Raw genomic sequence first — 21,064 nt, forward strand, 5'->3', positions numbered from 1 at the left:
GGAGAAGCCATTTTGGTGAGGGAGGTGGCAACATCAGCATGACTTGTCATGCTGGGTAAGAGTGGCCATTATGCTCTTTGGGCACTATACCGGTTTAGTTCAACAGTTATGGTGAGCAAAACATGTAGATACTTATATATAATGTGTGTATATAGGGTAATAGCACCACAAACAGTATACTTGAAGGAGGAATGTTAGTGCGTCTAGCCTTGAATCAGTGAGGGAGGGAGCATCAGTTGTGTGTGGCCACCTGTTAATTTCTGCCATCACCATACAAGATTTAGTGGTTCGCTATCATAAACACAAATGAATATACTTATATATAATGTGTATATATATAGTGTAATAACAGCAAAAGGAGTGTTGGGAGAAGCCATTTTGGTGAGGGAGGTGGCATCTTCTTCCTGATTAGTCATACTGTGTAAGGGTGGCCATTATGCTCTTTGTGCACTATACCAGCTTAGATGAACAGTTATGGTGAACAGAATATGTAGATACTTATATATAAAGTCTGTATATAGTAAATAAAAGCAAAAACAGTATGATGGGAGGAAGATGTTGGCGAGTGAGGAGTTTTTGAGGGAGGGAGTGGCAACAAGACGCTGGCTGGTAGATGTGGTGGCCACTCCTCATTGCTTTTTGACTCGCAATATCATCTGAGTGGTTCGTTATGGTGAATAAAACATGCAGATACTTATATATATCCTGTGTATATAGTGTAATAACCGACAAAGTATTTCTTTATTGTTTTATGAACATAATAATTGAATCAATAATATGCACACCATAATTTTGAGTACAATGATGATTCACACATTTTATTATATAAATATATCACACTACACACTATTCAATGATATTACAGCAAAAAACAAAGAAAAAAATCAGAGACATCAAAATAATTAGGTAATTATATCTTTGTGGCAACTCCCGCCTGACAACTGGGGTGAAGCAGACCGCTTCCGACGGGGGCGAAGCAGTCTGCTTCCAACGCTTGCTGAGTCAGCACCTCTTTTTTTGGCCAGACGTCCCCACCTCATTGTGGCCAAAATATGCCACTTACGATATTTTTATTATTTTCCCGTGATCAGGGAAGACAAATTAACAGATTTAAAAGAAAATTTTTTTTTATTTTATTTTACGCCTGTGGGTGACAAAGGCCAAATAACCTGGAGAAGCTTAGGGGTTAAGGATCTGCGTGGTGGAGCTGTCAGAGTACTAATTTGTGTCTGGGTGTGCGAACACCTGGGCCTCAATGGGGCCTCAACTTACGATGCTAATCCGTTCCCAGAGATGGATCGTAAGTCGAAATATTGTAAGTTGAAGCGATTTTTCCCGTAAGAAATAAAGGGAATTGAATTAATCCGTTCCCCACCCTCCAAAATATTAACATACAAATACATTTTATACTGAATACAATGTTTTTTTTCTAACTACAATACAGTACCAAAGTTTCTCTTACCTTTATGGAGGGCTCTTGATGGTGTATGGAAGATGGTGATGAGGGGGGAGGAAGTGAGTTGTTCCTGTTTGGAAGGGAAGTCCCCTTCCATTATCACATCAGGCAGTGATGTTTTCTCTGGGGTACTCTCTCTCCTACGTTTTGCCTGAATACCACTAGGACCTGGTTGTGGTTCAGTGCTTGTTTGTCTCACTACAAATTTGCCAAGAGACATTTGTTTTTCCCTTCGTTTTACCATTTGTCTGTAATGATGCATCACAGTGTCATTGAATAGGTTAAGGCAACGACCTACTGCAGCTTGATTTGGGCGAGTCGTTTCAGCAAAGGTTTGCAGTTCTTCCCATGCTGCACACATTTTCTTAATTGTTGAGGAAGAGACATTCTGTACTCTTGTTTCTGCTCTATGGTTATCCTTACATGGGTTTTCATATGTTGAGTCTTACCATTGACTTTCCTGGGACTCATGGCGTGATATATAACAATTACTTAAATCTTCAAAATGCAAAAAATCACCACAAACGCAGAATTTCTTATAGGCGCGATCGTCACTAAGCGGGCAGCTGTAGTAAACTGAGGCAGGTTGGACCGCATGACTGGGAACCACACGCTCGGTCAACCCGAACGTGTACCAACAAATATTGGAAGTCGACGACACCATCGGATGTCGAGTCGCATTTTTTGATGAAATTTACATCGTAACTCGAAATTATCGTAAGTAGGGGCAATCGTAAGTCGAGGTGCCACTGTATGTATATGTATATGTATATGTATATGTATATATATATGTATATATATGTATATATATGTATATATGTATATATATATGTCGTACCTAGTAGCCAGAACGCACTTCTCAGCCTACTATGCAAGGCCAGATTTGCCTAATAAGCCAAGTTTTCCTGAATTAATATATTTTCTCTAATTTTTTTCTTATGAAATGATAAAGCTACCCATTTCATTATGTATGAGGTCAATTTTTTTTTATTGGAGTTAAAATTAAAGTAGATATATGACCGAACCTAACCAACCCTACCTAACCTAACCTAACCTATATTTATAGGTAAGGTTAGGTTAGGTAGCCAAAAAAGCTTAGGTTAGGTTAGGTTAGGTAGGTTAGGTAGACGAAAAAACAATTAATTCATGAAAACTTGGCTTATTAGGCAAATCGGGCCTTGCATAGTAGGCTGAGAAGTGAGTTCTGGCTACTAGGTACGACATATATATATATATATATATATATATAATTGAAAATATGTAACACTGTACACAAGCAGGTTTATGATACAGGAATTAATTTTCACAAAGGATGTGTGGATTTATATGGACCCTTGGCAACATGACTGATGGTATGCTTGTAACCTTGCCTACAATTCCACAAAGAACATAGGAAGAGCATTCTGGTACATCCTGAGAATAATTGTTGGTACAGTATATTAAGAATACAAAAATAGTCTGCTAAATGACTAGTAAATGTTTTTATTCATTTGCCTACAATTACTCTTGTCCTTGAGGCTGTTGATAAGCAGCTTCTTGTAAACTAGCGCCCAAGATTTCTGGGTCATATGAAACAGTCGAAAGAAAAACTTGCGACTGTAAACTGGACGAGCGAGAAGTGTTATCATTTCTAGTGTTTATTAAGTGTTCTTGGTGTTGAGACTGTCCTACTGTTACTGTGTGAAGCTGCTGAGCACTCTGTAAGTGGTGTGCATGTTGCTGTGGCGGAGACATTTCTCCAAGATAATTGTCCCCACATGTTTGTTGGCTAAGGTTAGTGGTTATTTGTGAAGAGCTCTGAGCTTGTTGAAACAATGATGGCTTTTTCTCGGATATGAAGCAAGCAGCATCTGCCTGCCTCAGTGTGACCAAGCCCCGATTCATCTGACTAGCTGTGGTGTCCCTGCTGCAGTCTTTGTTCTGAGATGCAGGGAGGGATTGATTGCTGCTTTGCTGTTGGAATGCTGAATGTGAGTGAGTAGCAAGATGACGAGATAAATGAGCTTCTTGGATAAATAATTTATTGCATACATGGCATCTGTGTGATGCGGATAAGGATGACTGCTGATGTTGACTCTGATGCGCTGTTAGTTGCTGGTGGTTGATGAAGTCCTGGCCACATACATTGCACTTGAGGGAGTTTTGACGCTCGTGGCTCTGGATAAAAGAAATAATATTTAAATGAGAATTTCCTCTGTAGGATATTAGAGTATACAATAATCATAATGTATCCATAGGAGCAGCGATAAGGGTTCAAAATTATGCGGTGTATGTTCCCACTCACACGCTTCTAGCGACTAGACTAACAACATGGTATAAGGATTGCAACCAGGTGTTCAAATGAACCCACAAGGATTTCCTGAGGCTTTTACTGAAGCCAGAACAGGATTTCACACATTTTCTCCATGCACTCAGTTATGCTAGTGAGATTACTCTCTCTGTATTGAAAGAGGAGCATCAGAGGTAGAAAAAGTACTGTACTAGACGACAGAGCCAGAGTGCATGGCTAGATTGTGTAAAAATCTTGCTCCGGCATCAGTAGAAGCCTCAGAAAATCCTTGTGGGTTCAGTAAAATTCCAGGTTGCAATCCTTATACCATGTCGTGGTCTAGTTGATAGAAGCGTGTGAGTGGGAACATACACCGCATAATTTTGAACCCTAATCACTGCTCCTACGGATTTCCCTCACTGATGCAGTCACGTTAAGTGTGATTACTCCCTGTGAATCATAATGCATGATATTTGTATTGCTGCAAAAAACCAGCGTTGAATGTAATGAAACGCCATTTTCTGGGTGAGCCCCGGAGGCTCCCTGGAGCTTATCGGGCTAATGTATGTTGTATTAGACCGGGACATTAGCTAAGGAGTTCAGACCTACCAGGGACCAGTGCCAGAACCTGGCCCCTTCAGAGAGGTTTCAGGGAGCAATGGCCCTGGAAAACCCCTTGTAGTTTGGGTTTTCCTTATCTGCCATCGACTGGGGTTAGGCACCCAGAAAGGTAGGCATAACAAAACAAACCCCACATGGTAAAAAACTAAAACAAAAACCGAACAGAGAGGTAGAAACTCCCTACAATCACAAGGAAACAAGCAAAAAAGCAAACATCACACTTTACTGCCGCGCCGATCATCCGCGCAGCCCTCCCCGCCCCGGGAGGGGGAGGGGGGAGCCCCGGACCTACCGCGCCGGCTGCCAAGCTTCAGTTCGTTCGCTAATGTCAACCGGGATTGACTCTTCTCTGGCCTCAGTTTCCTAGGCGATGTTTGCCTTGTGTGGCGTTCACTGCCGTGTGTTGTGTTGTGCGGTGACCAGGAGTACCTCATTAGTGCCGGGGCTGCATGTGCTTAGTGGCTGACTTCCTTAAGCGCCCTGTGAGTACTGCCCTTGCGTAACAGGGTTATCTTCCCTGGGGCGTTCGGGAACCATTCCCAAAGAGGTTCTTGCTGCTTGGCATTTGCCTCCCCCTTGGGGCCAGCTGGGGCTTGGGGCCCTTGTTTGGTCCTGGGTAGGGATTGGTATTGTGCTGGTTAAGGTGTCAAGGTGTTGCACAGCCTGCCACCTAAGCGGCGGCCGGTTTCTGTTGCCTCTGAAGACGGTGTACTTTTGTGTACCTTCCGCTGGTAGTGTTTGGCGGCTCTCTGCTAGGCCCCCGTGATTGTACACGTCTCAGGGGTTTTCAGTGCTATAATCTACCCTCTTGTTATGTTTGGGTTTCTTAACCGGTTAGTAACACCTTGCCCGGGCTTCCCGTAGTTGTTACCCTACGGGCCCTGGAAACCCCTGTCTGGGCTCGGGGGTCCATTGAATGTGTCTTCCGGGTTCCAACCCGTCTTGTACGGGATCGTTGGTTGCTGTTCCCTTGTCTCCGGGTGACAGTCGCCATTTTTACACAACAAACGACACACAAAACGAGAAGCATAGAACCGCGAAACCGCATCACGCAGGATGGGCGCGAAGAGCTTCAACAAAGCAGATGACGCCTGCACAGCAGAGGGCAGCGCACCAGACCCGGCAGAGGCCCCAAGCGCTCCCACATCCAACTCGAGTCAATCCGAAGACAGCTCAAGGAGGAAAAAGAAAAGCAGAGCCGAAGCAAGCAGGCCACGAGTCCGCAAATCCTCCGCAATCAAGGCAGTCGAGAGGGAAGGAACCTGCACGTGAAGCTGCACGACACCAACATCCCGCGGAAGGGCAGGGGCGAACAAACAAGCATTTAGATGCTCGAAAGCGCCCCCAAAAGAAAACCTGCAACGCCGAAGAAATCTCTCGCCACTCAAGCGCGTGGGACCGACAGAACGTGTGCCAAGCCTCCAACAAAAAGAGAGGACAGTCTGCCAACCAGGATGACTCCGGAACTTCATAACGAAACCAGCACGAACCAGGGGATCTGTACACGAAGGAACGCGGATCCAGCATGAAGGCATAATCCGGGTCACGCAAGAGGTAAGCAGCCAAGGCCTCCCGCACCTCCGAAGACGAAACATGGGAAGCCGGAACCCTCTGGAAAGACAGAACCGAAGAACCTTCGGGATCACGGAACCGAACCCGGGGAGGGGTGGACACCAAATCCAATTCGTATGTGGAGGGAGCAAAAGAGAACCCCTCTCCTTGTAACACCAAGCCCTGCTCAGAGGATAGAAAAACCCAGGTGGGGTCCAATGGGGCCCAAGGCCCCCAAGCTAACCCCCCCAACCCCAGGAACCTCGCCCAGAGGGCCCAGGGCTGAGCCGTCCTCCTGAGCCCCCACCTCCAAAGAAAAGGTGGGAGCAGCCGAAAAAGCAGGAACAAGGGGGGCTCACTGGCCAGACCCACAAGCTTCGGCAGAAGGACCAGGCTCAAATGCCTCTGCCACCGCCCCAGAAGGAGACACCCCTGTGACTGCCCGAGTCTCACAACCAACTAAACCCAGCCCCGGCTCCGAAACCCTCAGCCGTTTAGGAACCGGAAGCAAGGGGGGGGGGGGACCGAACGGGCAACAGAAGGGGAAGGACTCGGAGGGGGCGGACGGAACCAGAGCCGAAGTGACTCCCACCCCAAAGTCCGGGTTCCTATAATCAAAACGGGGCAGTCTCGGGGCATCCGGGGCAGCAATTAACCTAGCGTGCTGCAGCAACCTAAAGCGAGCATGCAACGCCTCAGCTGCCCTCACCCGCATATCAGGCGCAGTAGCCTGAGTGAACTGGAGAACGTACAGACAACACACGTCGCACGACTCCGGGTCAAAACAATCACTGACCCAACAGGCAGCATGGCGGAGGCAAAACCGGTGAGTGTTCCCCTGAGACAAGGGAACAGAGCAACCTTCAAACTCGTAGGACGCGAGGAGGGACTCAGGGGTCACATCCATCGGACCACGTAGACCCCCATGGGGTTTTCCAGGGCCCTAAGCCATGGTAACTCGCTAACGGAAGCTCAGGCAGGGTACTGCGAACCAGCACCCAAAACTACCAAACAAACTGCTATAGCTGAACCCCCAGGACGTGTACACTCGTGGGGGCCAAGCGGGGAGGACCACCAACACAACAAGAATGAGACAACCCCAGGAACAGCGATGGGGGACCAAACAGGCAGACCCCCCCCACACCAGGTGAAAACAAAAACAAAAGAAAAACCCTGCAAGAGGACAATGTACCCAGGCGGAACTGAGCCGGCTGCTGTTAATGGTGAAAACTAGCTGTGCAGTACCCCGCGCCCCTACCAGTGACGAAAACTACCACCTACCCAGAGACAAACAAGGGCAAGAAAAACCCCCAGCTGACCCCAAGGGCGGACAAGTACCGAGCAGTACATGGCACAGCTGAGGTAGACCCCAAGGCGACCCAGGGAAAGTGGCCCTAAGCCCCAAGGGCAGTACTTACAGGGCACCTAGGGAAGATAACCCTAGGAGTATGCAGCCCGAGCACCGTGGAATAATACTCCTGGCCCACACACCACCGGAAGAGACAGCTCATACCACAAGGCACAGAACTGCAACTGCAAACAGGAGCCAGAGGCACGACCACACCAGATCCCATCAGCCTGAGAACTAATGGTTGGACACCACCGTCGCCGACGGTGGGGTCTGGGGCTCCCCCCGTCCCCCTCCCGGGGAGGGGGGGGGGTTGCGCAAACTGTGGCGCGGCGACATGATGACGTCATGATGGTTATCTAATTTTCGCTTGGGGAGTTCTGTCCACCTGTTCGATCTTCGGTTGTAATAGTTTACCAGAATAGGGGCTTGTTTTGGGGGCGCCTACTTTTCTGGGTGCTTATCCCGGTTGATGGCAGACATAGAATGCTCCCAATCACAAGTGGGTTTCTATAGGCCATTGCTCCTCGTGCCTCTCTAGAGGGGGCCAGGTTCTGGCTCGTGGTCCCCGGTAGGCAAGAACTCCATGCATTGACTGATGCCAGAAAGTTATACATATCCATTCAGCCTGGATAGCTCCGGGGAGCCGAAGGGGCTCCCCCCAGAAAAAAGGACATTATGAGTGCTAAAGTGGCAAAAGGCATATCAACAATCACGAAACAAAGAACACAAACACTTGAGGATGTTGAAAAGTTGTTATTAATTCACCCAGAGCAAGCTGTAGCAAGTCATTGTATTAGCCTCTTTAATGACAATGTGATGTCTCACTTCAGATAAGTGTTACAACATAAGGAAAAACAAGTGTCACTAGACAGATATTTAGTGAGAAAAACAAGCAGTGAGCCACAAGCAGGTTCCAATGGTATGCAGGCAAAATGTTCCAGAGAGTGTACCCCAGAGAAGTCATCACTGTCTGATGTTATAATGGAAAGGGACTCCCCTTACAAACACTAACACCTTTCCTCCTCCCCCTCTTCACCATCTTCCATACACCAACAAGAGTCATCAGTAAAGGTAAGTAATAACTTATATATGCTTTAGTACTGAAGATTTAGGAGAAATAGGTATAAAATTTACTTTGAAGTTAATTTTTTTTAGAGTCTGGAATGGATTAATTCAATTTCCATTATTTCTTATGGGGAAATTCTCTTCAGTTTACGAATATTTACGAGCCATCTCTGGGAATGGATAAAATCCGTAAGCTGAGGTACCACTGTAAAGGTGTTTATAATAAAACAGACACTTCATCCACTCTTCTCTCATGCTGCAATAAAGACATTTTATCACAAGTTCCCTCAGTCAGTCTAAATAAAACTTTACTCATTTTAAGAGTGAGAGATAAAAAAAAAAACAGCATTGAATGTAATGAAACGCCATTTTCTGGGTGAGTCCCGGAGGCTCCCCGGAGCTATCCAGGCTGAATGGATATGTATAACTTTCTGATTTCAAAGTTCTAGGAGTTCTTGCCTACCGGGGACCACGAGCCAGAACCTGGCCCCCCTCAGAGAGGCACGAGGAGCAATGGCCTATAGAAACCCCCTTGTGATTGGGAGCATTCTATGTCTGCCATCGACCGGGACAAGCACCCAGAAAGGTAGGCGCCCCAAAACAAACCCCTATTCTGGTGAAATTATTGCTACCGAAAGCTGAACGAGTGGACAGAACTCCCCAAACAAAATTATCAAACTAGCATGATGTCATCATGTCGCCGCGCCACCATCTGCGCAACCCACCCTCCCCGAGAGGGGGAAGGGGGAGCCCCAGACCCTCCACGCCGGCGATCCAACTGGCAGTTCTTAGGCTGGATGTCAAAAGACGCGAAAACACCGCCGACCGGAGGGAGGGAGGGATGCCGGGGAGCCTCCGGGACTCACCCAGAAAATGGCGTTTCATTACATTCAATGCTGGTTTTCTGGGGGAAGCCCCGTCAGCTCCCCGGAGCTACCTTACCAAAAGATAAGTAAAACAGGGAAGAAACTGGGAGGCGGATACCACATGTCCTAACTGAACAACCAAAACCAGAAACAAAAAGACCAAAACAAGAAGAAAAAGACCACCCAGACCAACGACCAGGATGGCCCCAAAACTCAAGAGCGGGCCAGAGGGGAACGATGCCCAGGACAGCAAGTGAAATGGAGCAGAAGGAACTGCAACACTGAACGTAAGCAGGAGCGGCTCCGCCAGCACCACCCAACATAAGGTGACAGGACAATCCCAGACAACGGTCCCAGAACAACCCTGAAGGGAAGACAAACCAACCCTATCAAAGACCGAAGGACCCTTCGCAGCGATAGGAAAACCAAACACCGCCCCCGAGACGAAACGTGCAGGTGGGAGACCAATAACGAACCCACCTGTGCCGACACAAACAACGAGAAACGAACACCACGATCGAAAGCGCAAAACGCGAATCTAAAAACAGCGACCCCGCAACCCAAAGGAGCAACAGAACCAGCTCCAGCAGGGAAGAATGATGCATCCCCGAGGCATCCAAGAGGAGAACTACCGAGGACTAGAACCACAGGAAAACAAACACACCCGGTCCAGGAAAGGAACAAAGAAAAACCGACACCAGGACCGGAACCCAGCAAACCCAGTTCCAAGAAATGGAACCAGGAAGGCAGGAGCGGCAGACCGAAAAGTCCACACCTCCCCCCACAGACAGCGCAACCCGAAGCCTGCAGAAAACCACACAGAAATCGCAGGAACTCGGTACCAAAACGGAACACCGGAGAAGTCCAAAAGCAGGACGTGGAACATGGACAGAGGTCCACCGGAGCACCAAACAGGATAATCAAGAAGCACTGACTCGGATACACAAAAAGTGTAGCATGGGGGGAGGAAAAACTGCATTAGGTAAGGAAAACCACGATTACGGCCCAAAGAGCGGCCGGGAAGTAACGCACACGACCAACCACAGAATGTGTAGAGGAGCACGTACATACCTGAGGGACCTTACGAACAGCAGGGTTATCTTGAGGTTCTTGAGAAGATCTCTCCCTCGGCTATGTGAGGGTGCAGTCAGGCACCAAAGATAGGCAAGGAAAGTGTCCAGACAGGGAAAAGACCCAGGGGTCTACAACGAAAACAAAAAGCACCGCAATGCGGGGCAGAGCCTCACAGGACAACAAAGAACAAAAGATGGACAAAAGGCACTAAAGACGCACGCAAGGTGACCAAACACCACACCCAACACCCCCAGTCAGGAGCCATCGACGCAATCCCGCCAAGCGGGGAAGAGTAAACAAGGCTGGAACAGTGAACAAGGGTGGCGGAAGGAGTAGAGTATTCCAAGCAGATACTCGCTCCAAACGCATGAGCCTAACGAGAGAAGCAAAGCTCCACAAAGTACCAACGACGGAACTCAAACCGTTCCGTATGTCCAACAAAAAGTCCTGCCAACCTGTGGGGAACTGAGGCGGCGCCCAAGCATATAACCAGCAGAGTAGCGAATAATAACTAGTCTACCGGCAAGTGTGGTCTAGAACAGACATGCGAGATACCGTACCGACACTCAGTGCGCCCAACCCGCACCATTGCCCACCAACGATCACCCACAACTACTGTATATGCAACAAAAGATAAGTAGTCCCTTAGTGTTTGTGTTAATTGACCAATCTCCACGAAACAATAGAAACTGGGATAGTGGCACACGCCACCCGTGCGGCACAGTAACAGGCCCGGTGATGTGCGGAACCAATTACCACGTAACGTGGTGGTGGGGCCCCACTATTGGTGCAAGGGCGGGTTGGACATGTAAGTGAGTGGGAATGTACGATAATCTTCTTGTTTGAGGAACTGTTCACTGGAGACAGTTAAGGAAATCCCAGCTGTGTCTGGGTATAAGTGACCGGATGAACAACCCAGCAGGTATTGCTCCTATCGGAGTGTGTTGTACATGCTGCTATGGCGGTGTGTCTACTCACAAGATGAGTGGCGCTGCCCAATAAACTCGCCCCTCGGAGCAAAATTTAATTTAAAGTAGTAGCAGCCTCGCACGGGCCAAGAGGCCCTCCGCAGGGCCATTGTACTTATGTCCGAATGCAGGTATGCACAAGGGGACACAGAAGGTAGTGAGCACCCAAAGGAGCCAGACACTAAAAAGAACCCGAGTAATGGCAGAGGGAAAGGAAGCCAAAAGCACCAAAATGCCATGAGGAGGCAGACGCCACCCACAGGAGCAAACAAGAAGACAGAGCCCAGAAGGCTCAGGAAACTGCGCAACCGTCAACTGACAGGAGAGGCGGGGCTCAAGAGCCAGAGCTCAACCCCCGCAAGCACTACTAGGCAAGCACCCCACCAAAAGTGAGAACCAGCCCATGGCCGACAGAAGCGCCAGACAAAGACAACCTCACCTGCAGAGCAGACACACGACCATGCCACAACACAGGCGAGCCAAGTAACATACTAGGAGCAGCGCTAAAGGTGTGCCCGAAAGCCATGCATACTCGAGGCAGTAGGCATAGTATGTACCCTTACCTGAATAAAATGCGAGGTCAAAGGAGAATACAGCCAGAGGTGCGTGCCCTGCAGAAGACGAAGCAGGACAAAGGGAGAACAAAGTGACATCTGCCGACATAAGTCCAAAACACCCTCAGCATCCAGAGGGCCACGACCGGAGGGAGAAACGAGCAAGAAGCCGTAGAAAACCACGAGAAATGGCGTGAACACACGAGCATACCGCCCGTAAACAAAACGCACACCGCGGCCCCAGCACACGAGGTACGAAACGCACCACCCGTCCACCGGGAGGCGTGGCTCGTACACCAGGCGGACACACAAACCATACACACAACGTACAGACATCGTACAAACACCAGGAAGATGTGCGGAACGAAGACAAAGAACGCCAAAACTGGAAGTAGAGACGACGCGAAAACAAAACAAGGCGAAAACGAAGCAAAAGAAAAACAGATGAAGGAAGGGAACCAACAAGGCCGACAAAAGACCCGATGGAAACCACATCGAAAATCAACAGACGTTCCAATAATATTGAAAGGTACGAAGAGACTCATGAACCAACGAGAACGCTTTGCCCTATCTATAAATCCATCATTCTTTGTAAAATCTCTCGGACGTACGTACCTTACCTAAATAAACATTTATATTTATTATTAATATAGAACCCCGACAAGCACCCCTGACCAAGGAACTTGCAGGTACAATGATACGAAACGGTTGAGGCCCTGCGTACTAGGCCAAGATAGAAATCCATCAATGTTTGTTACACACCTTGTATGGATGTACCTTACCTGAAGACATTTTTTTTTTTTTTTCGTGAACAGCATCGCGACATAAGAGCGAAAAGGGTAAGGAAAAAGGGAGTGAAACACCCCCATGAACGACGGGACCGAAGGAACACGGAACCGAACCCAGGGAGGGGATATACCCGAAAACAACAGGAACACAGAGGGAAGGAACAAACCCACTCTGAGGAACTGCCAGCCCCACACCAAAGGTACAAGGACCCAAGAGGGGCAAACGGGGCCGAGGCCCCTCAGGTAACCCCTCCCTAACCCCGGGAACCTCTACAGCATGACCCAGGGCCGAGCCGCACCCCCAAAGCCCCAGCTTAACAAGGAAAATCCGGGGCAGCCGAGCAAACACTAATGAAGGGAGCCCACTGGTCAGACCCATACGGCACGGCTGGAGGAACCGACTCAAATGCCTCCGCCGCCACCCCGGAAGAGGAAAATCCCCAAGACCGCCCGAGTCTCAACCCAACCAGACCCCGCCCCAACCCCGAAACCTTCCTATGGTTTGGAGCAGGAAGCAAGGGAGGAAGTGAGTAGAACAGAAGGGGAGGAACAAGAACCGGAAGGAGCCGGAGTCGAAGCGACCCCCACCCCCAAGTCCAGACCCCAACCACCAATACGGGGCAGCCTCGGGGCATCCGGGGCCGCAAACCAAGAGCGTTGCAGCAACACACACCCAGCAAGCAACGGCGCAGCTGCCTGCACCCGATTATCAAGACTAGTGGCCTGGGTGAAGGAGAGCGCGTACTGACAACAATCATCGGACGACTCCGGGTCACAAGAACAAGGACCCAACAGGCAGCATGGCGGAGGCACAACAGGTGAGTGTCTCCCTGAGACAAGGGGACAGAGCAACCTTCAAACTCGCAGGACGCGAGGGGGACTCTGGGGACACATCTAGGGGACCACGGAGCCCCCGTGGGGTTTCCCAGGGCCCTTAGCCTTTGGTACACGCTAAGGGAAGTCCAGGCAGGGTACCGCGAATCGGCGCCTAAGTCTACCAACAAACTGCTAAAGCTGAACCCCCGGGACGTGTCCACTCACGGGGGCCAAGCGGGGAGTACCGCCAACAGAATAATTCGAAAGAAATTCACCTAAAACAGGAAAGGGGGACCATAGTAAAAGCAGACCCCCCACCAGGCAAAAACAAAAACAAAAGAAAAACCCTGCAAGAGGACAACGTACCCAGGCGGAACAGAGCCGGCCGCTGTTAATGGTGAAAACTAGCTGTGCAGTACCCCGCACCCCTACCAGTGACGAAAACTACCACCTACCCAGAGACAAACCAGGGCAACAAAACCCCAGCCGACTCCAAAGGCGGCCCAGTACCGAGCAGTAAAGGACACAGCGGAGGCAGAACCCAAGGTGACTTGTGGAAGGTGGCCCCAAGGGCAGTACTTACAGGGCACCTAGGGAAGATAGCCCTAGGCGCATGCAGCCCAAGTACTGTGGAATCTTACTCCTGGCTCACACCCCACCGGTAGAGACAGTCCACACCACAAGGCACAGAACTGAAACAAAAACCGGAGCCAGAGGCACTCGACCAGCCAGTATGACCATCAGCCAAGAACTGCCAGTTGGATCGCCGGCGTGGAGGGTCTGGGGCTCCCCCTTCCCCCTCTTGGGGAGGGGGGGGGGGGGCGTTGCGCAGATGGTGGCGCGGTGACATGATGACGTCATGCTAGTTTGATAATTTTGTTTGGGGAGTTCTGTCCACTCGTTCGGCTTTTGGTAGCAATAATTTCACCAGAATAGGGGTTTGTTTTGGGGCGCCTACCTTTCTGGGTGCCTGTCCCGGTCGATGGCAGACATAGAATGCTCCCAATCACAAGGGGGTTTCTATAGGCCATTGCTCCTCGTGCCTCTCTGAGGGGGGCCAGGTTCTGGCTCGTGGTCCCCGGTAGGCAAGAATTCCTAGCACTTTGACTGATGCCAGAAAGTTATACATATCCATTCAGCCTGGATAGCTCCGGGGAGCCGACGGGGCTCCCCCAGAAAAATCTTTATAATACTTACAAATTATACACATGCAATCTCATTCACTTTTATCAATCTAAATACTTGCTGTAAATGTTTTAAACCGTAAATACAAACCGCAATGTGTCTTTTAAGCAGGCTGGGGGTGGCAAATTTTTTGTTGCAGATGTGACATGCTGGCAGCACCGGGTTCTTGCCAGAGCCTTCATGCAGTCGCTGGTGACGCCCCAAAGAATCCTGACAAGAAATATAATATTTATCTTACTTGATATAGTTGCAAAATATTTTAAGCTTAATATTACTGAAGAGTATTTCACATAATAATTTTCAAAACAGAGTCTGACATAAGTTGTGTAGAGGTAGTGTGAGGTGCACCATTTATTCCGGGGCTACTCCACCACTACATTGATTTCACGCCCTCCAACTTCACGCTTCTCATTCACTGAATACTTTTTCTCATTTTTCCCTTTAACCACTGTGATGCACCGAGTTTATTGTGATATTCCCCCTGTGCGCATAGTATCAAGTGTTCCCAAAAAACTATTTTTTGTTTGTAAAATGATAAATTCCCTTCTCGGAACATGTCTATGTAAAAATAAATACCAAATTCCACTTACTTTGGATATGGGGACGTGGACAAGGTGCGCTGTGACATCACGCTTGGGTGACCAACCCGTGCGTGAAGCTCCCAGAGGCGATCGCGCGGGCCATTCAAACACCGCGAGTTGCCACAAAAATATTTTCAATTAATTGTTCCATGTATTTTCAATGTGGTTTTATTTTTTTTTATTGTATATGATGCATATTTGTGCCCTTTACAATATGTATACAATAGAACGTTCATACTTTCCCATGGAACTGTGATACATGTGTCAATAATGTGTCTACAATAAATGTTTATTTTCGCAATATTACTTATTAAAAATTCACTAAAATTGCAATATGTACAGTTTCACACACTATTATACAGTAACACATTGTATTACACACTCAGTACTTTGGAAGTGAGAAATAATCAACGAAGTAGCCCATGGTACACAGCGCAACTTCGCTCTCGTTGCACCAGGTACAGATTGATTTTCGCTTCCTGTTTCTTCGTTCTGTGTGCTTGCAAATAACGCACTCTCGTACACCCTTGGCTTTAGTACTTGTAGGTGGTATGTAGCCAAGCTTGTAAATCATAAGGTAGTCTTGAAAAGATTATAGGAAAAGATAAATTTGTAAGGTAGTCTTGAATAGATCACTTTGTATGGTCCCACACAGGAAGAGATTCATTCATTCTCGAAGAGTGTCAGTCAATCTCGAAGAGAATCATACATTCTGGAAGAGATTCAGGCATTCTGGAAGAGATTCAGCCATTCTCAAAGAGTGTCAGTCAATCTGGAAGAGATTCAGGCATTCTGGAAGAGTTTCAGCTATTCTAGAAAATTTCTATGTATCTTCTATATAAATTGAAGATGGCAAGAGTGGCGCTCAGAGCTACAACTGTCACTGTATTGTCCTAATAGGTGCTGTATCACTTGCATCCGATCTCTGTGTTGGATCCTTATTGCGCTTAGCTTCATCAATATCATGACCCTTATGTTATTCAAGCAATAAAGTCTGAATTTCACCGACAGAGAGTGATCTTTCAATACCATGTCGGACAGGTGTTTGGGAGTCAGAGGCGCGTGCGCCACCCATGGTTACTCACTCAGTACTAACCCAGTCTGCAGCCTTAGGATATTCTGGGAATTTTTTCCAATAAGATTTCCAAGATTTTTTTCTTTCATTGGAGGTTCCAAGAGTCCATTTCGTACCCAACCTACCGTGAGCGCTCTTCGACTGTGTACGAAAAAATATAAAATACTTTCGTCGGTTGGTGCAGTAATCGGTGAACGGCATTTGTCGTTTGGCGCAGTGCAGTGGTTAACTAAACTCTACCTGTGCTTGCTTGATTTGTTCTTTAGCCAGAAATAATAGCTTGGCTAGATCAGACAGGAGGAAGATGAGGCATATTAGAAACACTAAAATTGACATTGAAAGACAGCCAAAGCCGTAAGTGAAGAGCCAACAGTGAACCTGGTGACAAAATCCATCTACGTCGAAGATAATTTCACGGACGTACTTCTCGTGCACTGTTCCGTTTGATGCTTTATTCTGAGTATAAAATTGCCTGTCAGTAAGGAAATTCTGGTTGGACCAGATATGATGTTGTCTTAACACTTTCGCGCTTTCCGCAAAGGTCACTCAGCCAACCGAATGTGCGCGCAGCGTTTTTATCGCTTAAGCGTAAAAAGAAAAATGTGTATACTCTTTTTACTCTTCTGACCTTAGTTCTCATGCTACGTATTTCATTTTGGTACCAACGTGTTCGCAATAAAATTCTCTAGAAGAACATCAGTAAAAAAAGTCACGAAACGTATAGGGATACCAGCACCAAATAAATAACTACGAAGATGACTCGCCGTGAGCGCCCATCAGCAACAAAATGTTTTTACTCTTGGGATTGTAATCACCTCCACACTTATTCTACAGCGTTAATTTTGGTATCAATGGACTCGCAATGAAATTCCCAACACGGTGATATGAATATAAGCGTAGAATAATGATGCGGCCCGCCCGCAAGAGTGTGGGAAGTGGTGAAATTGTTACCCGGTATCGGTGACGGGATGACGCACGGCGCTTTGAAAGTTTATACTTATTTCACTCTCATGACATTAATTTTCTATGTACGTCATTCATTTTTGTGTCAATGTGTTCGCAATAGAATGTTCTATGTGCCCATAGGTAAAAAATATCAACAAAGCATAAGTTAGAATAGCGCCAAATATAAAACAACGCTGGAACATATCAGTGAGCGTCAAACACACACGAAATGTTTTTACTTTTGTTATGTTTGTCAAGTTTATACTTGTTGCACACAGTTATTTTTGGTTGTATATTGATCGGAATAAAATCAATATTGATTTTAGCAGGTGGGTGGCTAAAGTCACCCACCTGCAACCCGTTTGGGACAAAATACCATTTGATCGAAGTTATCCACACCTTTCATGAACTTATTGTACCATGCAGCCTAGTGGTGAGAAAGAGAGCCTCATAGCGCGCAGTTTGAAACAAACCCAAAGTAAATCGGATAAAAATTGAATTTTATACAAATATTTTAAAAGAGGACTCAACTTTATGTCCACTATGCGTTAGCGTTAGACGAAACGGGACGCGCCGGCGCGTCCAGATAGCGCGAAAGTGTTAATATGGATAGAAGTGCTATATTGACATAGAAAAATTACCAAGGCTGGGAGTAAGGAGGCTGCCTTAGAAGTGTTATGTTGACAATAGCACCATTTCTGAAATAAAAACTAGTAGAAAGTGCAGATTTTTAGAGAACATTTCCAAGAGAGAGAGTTCTGACAAAAAAAAAATGCTCTGTGCCTCCAACTGAGTTAGATGAGAGAGTTCACAACAATAAATAATGTTTCCAAAATGCTAGTTAAGGAGTCTCATAGTCAGGGACATGAAGTCTGTTAAGGTTATCGAGATGCACCGAAGCCAACTACAGCCTGTCTACTCGTGCTAATTTGGATCATATGAACACTACTCCAATCTGAAATGTATGAAGGTTTGAACAAACCAAATTTCTTGAGGCATGTTAAAATCAACATATTTGCTATCATTTGTACCCAACAACAAACAAATTTACATGATTAGGGGAGAAGCTTTAGAGAATAAATTAGAATAACAGTGACAAATACCAACTTGCCTTGATAGAGGTAATGTCTACTTGACTGATGAAGGACTAAAGTTCTGATCATCTACCAAACCTAACCTTAAACTTACAGCACAAGTGCTTGTATAGCATGTATTATCTTTCCCTAATATCAAACTTTGCACTTGTGCCTAATCCAAATTCTCTTGCAATGACTCACATCGGTACAGCCACTATTCTCAAAATTTAGTCACTGAGCTTAGCGATAATTGAGAAAGTAACTTGCTCCCTGTTAATACCTTTATGTTGACAAAAAACCAGCGTTGAATGAAATGAAACGCCATTTTCTGGGTGAGTCCCGGAGGCTCCCCGGAGCTATCCATGGCTGATATGGATACCCTAACTATTTTGCATCAGTCGATGTGGGTGGAGTTCTAGGCCTACCGGGGACCACGAGCCAGAACCTGGCCCCCTCAGAGAGGCACGGGGAGCAATGGCCCATAGAAATGCACATGTGATTTGGAGCATTCAATATCTGCCATCGACCGGGACAGGTACCCAGAAAGGTAAGCGCCACAAAACAAACCCCTATTCTGGTTAACAACAAAAATCGACAAACGAGTGGACAGAACTCCCCGGGAGGGGGAAGGGGGAGCCCCAGACCCCCGCGCCAGCGATCACCGCCCCAGTTCTGAGGCTGGATATCAAAACCGCGAAAAAAAACGCCGACCGGAGGGCGGGAGGGTGCCGGGGAGCCTCCGGGACTCACCCAGAAAATGGGGTTTCATTACATTCAACGCTGGTTTTCTGGGGGGAGCCCCTACAGCTCCCCGGAGCTACTTCACCAAAGACTACTTAAGAAAACAAGAGGACATACCCGGGAGGCAGTCGGTGAACCACTCCTCAACACGAAGTCGAGACAACAACCCAAGGACCCCTCCGGAAAGCAGCAGGCACATCATTCGCCAGAAAAAAGGGAGAACGGCGCAGACGAAGAAACCTATGACCACGACCATAGGAGCCAAAAACCAATGCACCCGAGAAGAGCAAGAAGCCCTGCCACACGACCCCCAGAGGCCAATGCCAACATAAAAAGCAAACCTGACCCCAAGGAGCCACAACCACCAAGGAGAAGAAAAACAGGAGAGCACCCTGTCCAAAGACCAGGACGACACAGGCAGTGCATAAGCAGGCCGGAGGTGAAACAATGCAAGATACAGCCTGTGAAACGGCGCAGAAGGAATATCGAAACCGAAAGCTAGCAGCAGAAACCAAGGTGCCATACCCAGGAACGGCCCCAAGCGCCTCTTACATCCTCCGCAAGCCAATCCTATGACAGCCCCAGGAGGGAAAAGAAAACGCAGGACCAAAACGAAAATGCCACAAGTGTGCAAGTCCACCTCCACAAGTGCAGCTGACAGGGAAGGAACTCGCATAAGGAGCAGCCCCGCACCAACATCCCGCAGAAGGGCAGGAGCAAAAAGACTCATTAAGAGGAGCAAAATTGCCCCCAGGAAAACGAGTAGCGCCGAGACAGCGCGAAGAGAAGAGATATGCACAAAAGAACAAGAAGGCCAAACACCCAGAAGCTGCCGGGAAGAGGACCCACAAGCCCTAGAAAGGACCGGAGGGAAGCTCAACCGAATGACGACAGACGCACCAGAAAACGGGAAGGAGCAAAACCGTCCCGAACCTACAAGAACAAAAAGAAGCAAACACAAAGGACGAAGGCACAAAAACCCCATCACACCAGGCCTCCGTCAAACACAAAGGCCTTTGCACAAAGGCAGCAGAGGAGCTCCAGCATATTTCAACAATCCTAAGTATTGTAGTACAGGTTGATGGTAGTGAGTGGTGTCCCAGAGAACATAAAGGTATAGTGCTCTTGAAAAATAGGTGAGATAACAGGAAAGTGCTAAGGGAAGTGAAAAATCGGATGAGAAAAAGTTGCCCTAGTGTTTACAGTGCAGAGAAGAACATTCAAGATGGCCACTGGCAAGGGGAAAAACAAAACAGAGCTTGATTTTGAGGGATTCAATGAAGAAAGCATTGATATTAGTAGTCTACATAACAAGTTGGTAAATTTAGATACTATAGTGAACTCTCATGTAGAAATAATTAGTAAATTGAAAGAAAGTAATGACCATTTGAATAGCAAAGTTTTATGTCTTGAGGGTTTAGTGAAAGACTTGCGCAAGGATAAGAATCAATTGGAAACAAATTGCAAAGCCATGGAAGAAGAAAATAAACTCTTAAAAATAGCTTTGGAAGAAGTTAAAGTAAATTTAAACATAAATGACTACAATAGGTTAGGCAAGGAAATTCAACAGGAGAAACAGCTTTTGTCAGCACAGATGGAGGAAGTTACACAGGGAATAGAACAGTGCAAGAAAGATATGCAACTCACTTATGCACAAGTGGCCAAGGAGAAGGAAAAAATAGAAGAAGCAGTAAAGGAAGTCAAACACTGCAGCAACCAAGATAAAACAAACATTAGGCTAGAAGTGAGGAAAGAATTGGCATCTAACCCGAAGTTGGTGCAAAACACAGTTGATCGGAGTAAGTCCCTGATCATTTTTGGCTGCAAAGAAAAGGCGATAACATCTAGGTCAGAAAGAGCTGTAGAAGAAGCTAAAATAGTAGATAAAATTGTTGGCCTCGTGGAAGGTCTTACAAACAGAGAGAATGTGTGCGACTACAGGAGAATAGGCAGGTACGTAAAAGGGAAAGATCGACCTTTGAGGATCACCCTAAACGGTGCCAAACAGATGGAAGAAGTACTAAGGAATGCTAGAAAATTGCAAAGGGATGAGGATGGGAAAGGGTGGTCGTTAAGACGAGA

The 21,064-nt window shown here is 47.2% G+C and overlaps 1 protein-coding gene across 4 annotated transcripts in view; it reads right to left on the reverse strand.

Moving 5' to 3' along the window:
* Window positions 1–2,915: 2,915 nt before the first annotated feature.
* The window catches only part of LOC123757338 (uncharacterized), a 157,306-nt gene continuing 139,157 nt past the window's right edge, over window positions 2,916–21,064 (reverse strand). For all 4 annotated transcript variants that reach the window (XM_069323612.1, XM_069323611.1, XM_069323613.1 and 1 more), the window contains 2 exons: window positions 14,655–14,774; window positions 2,916–3,613 (listed from right to left, as the gene is read on the reverse strand). In XM_069323612.1, the coding sequence (XP_069179713.1) occupies window positions 2,957–3,613; window positions 14,655–14,774 (777 nt within the window). In that variant the 3' untranslated portion in view covers window positions 2,916–2,956. The remainder of the gene's footprint in view (window positions 3,614–14,654; window positions 14,775–21,064) is intronic.

Source organism: Procambarus clarkii, chromosome 13 (genome assembly GCF_040958095.1).
Source record: "Procambarus clarkii isolate CNS0578487 chromosome 13, FALCON_Pclarkii_2.0, whole genome shotgun sequence".
NCBI classification, from domain to species: Eukaryota; Metazoa; Arthropoda; class Malacostraca; order Decapoda; family Cambaridae; genus Procambarus; species Procambarus clarkii.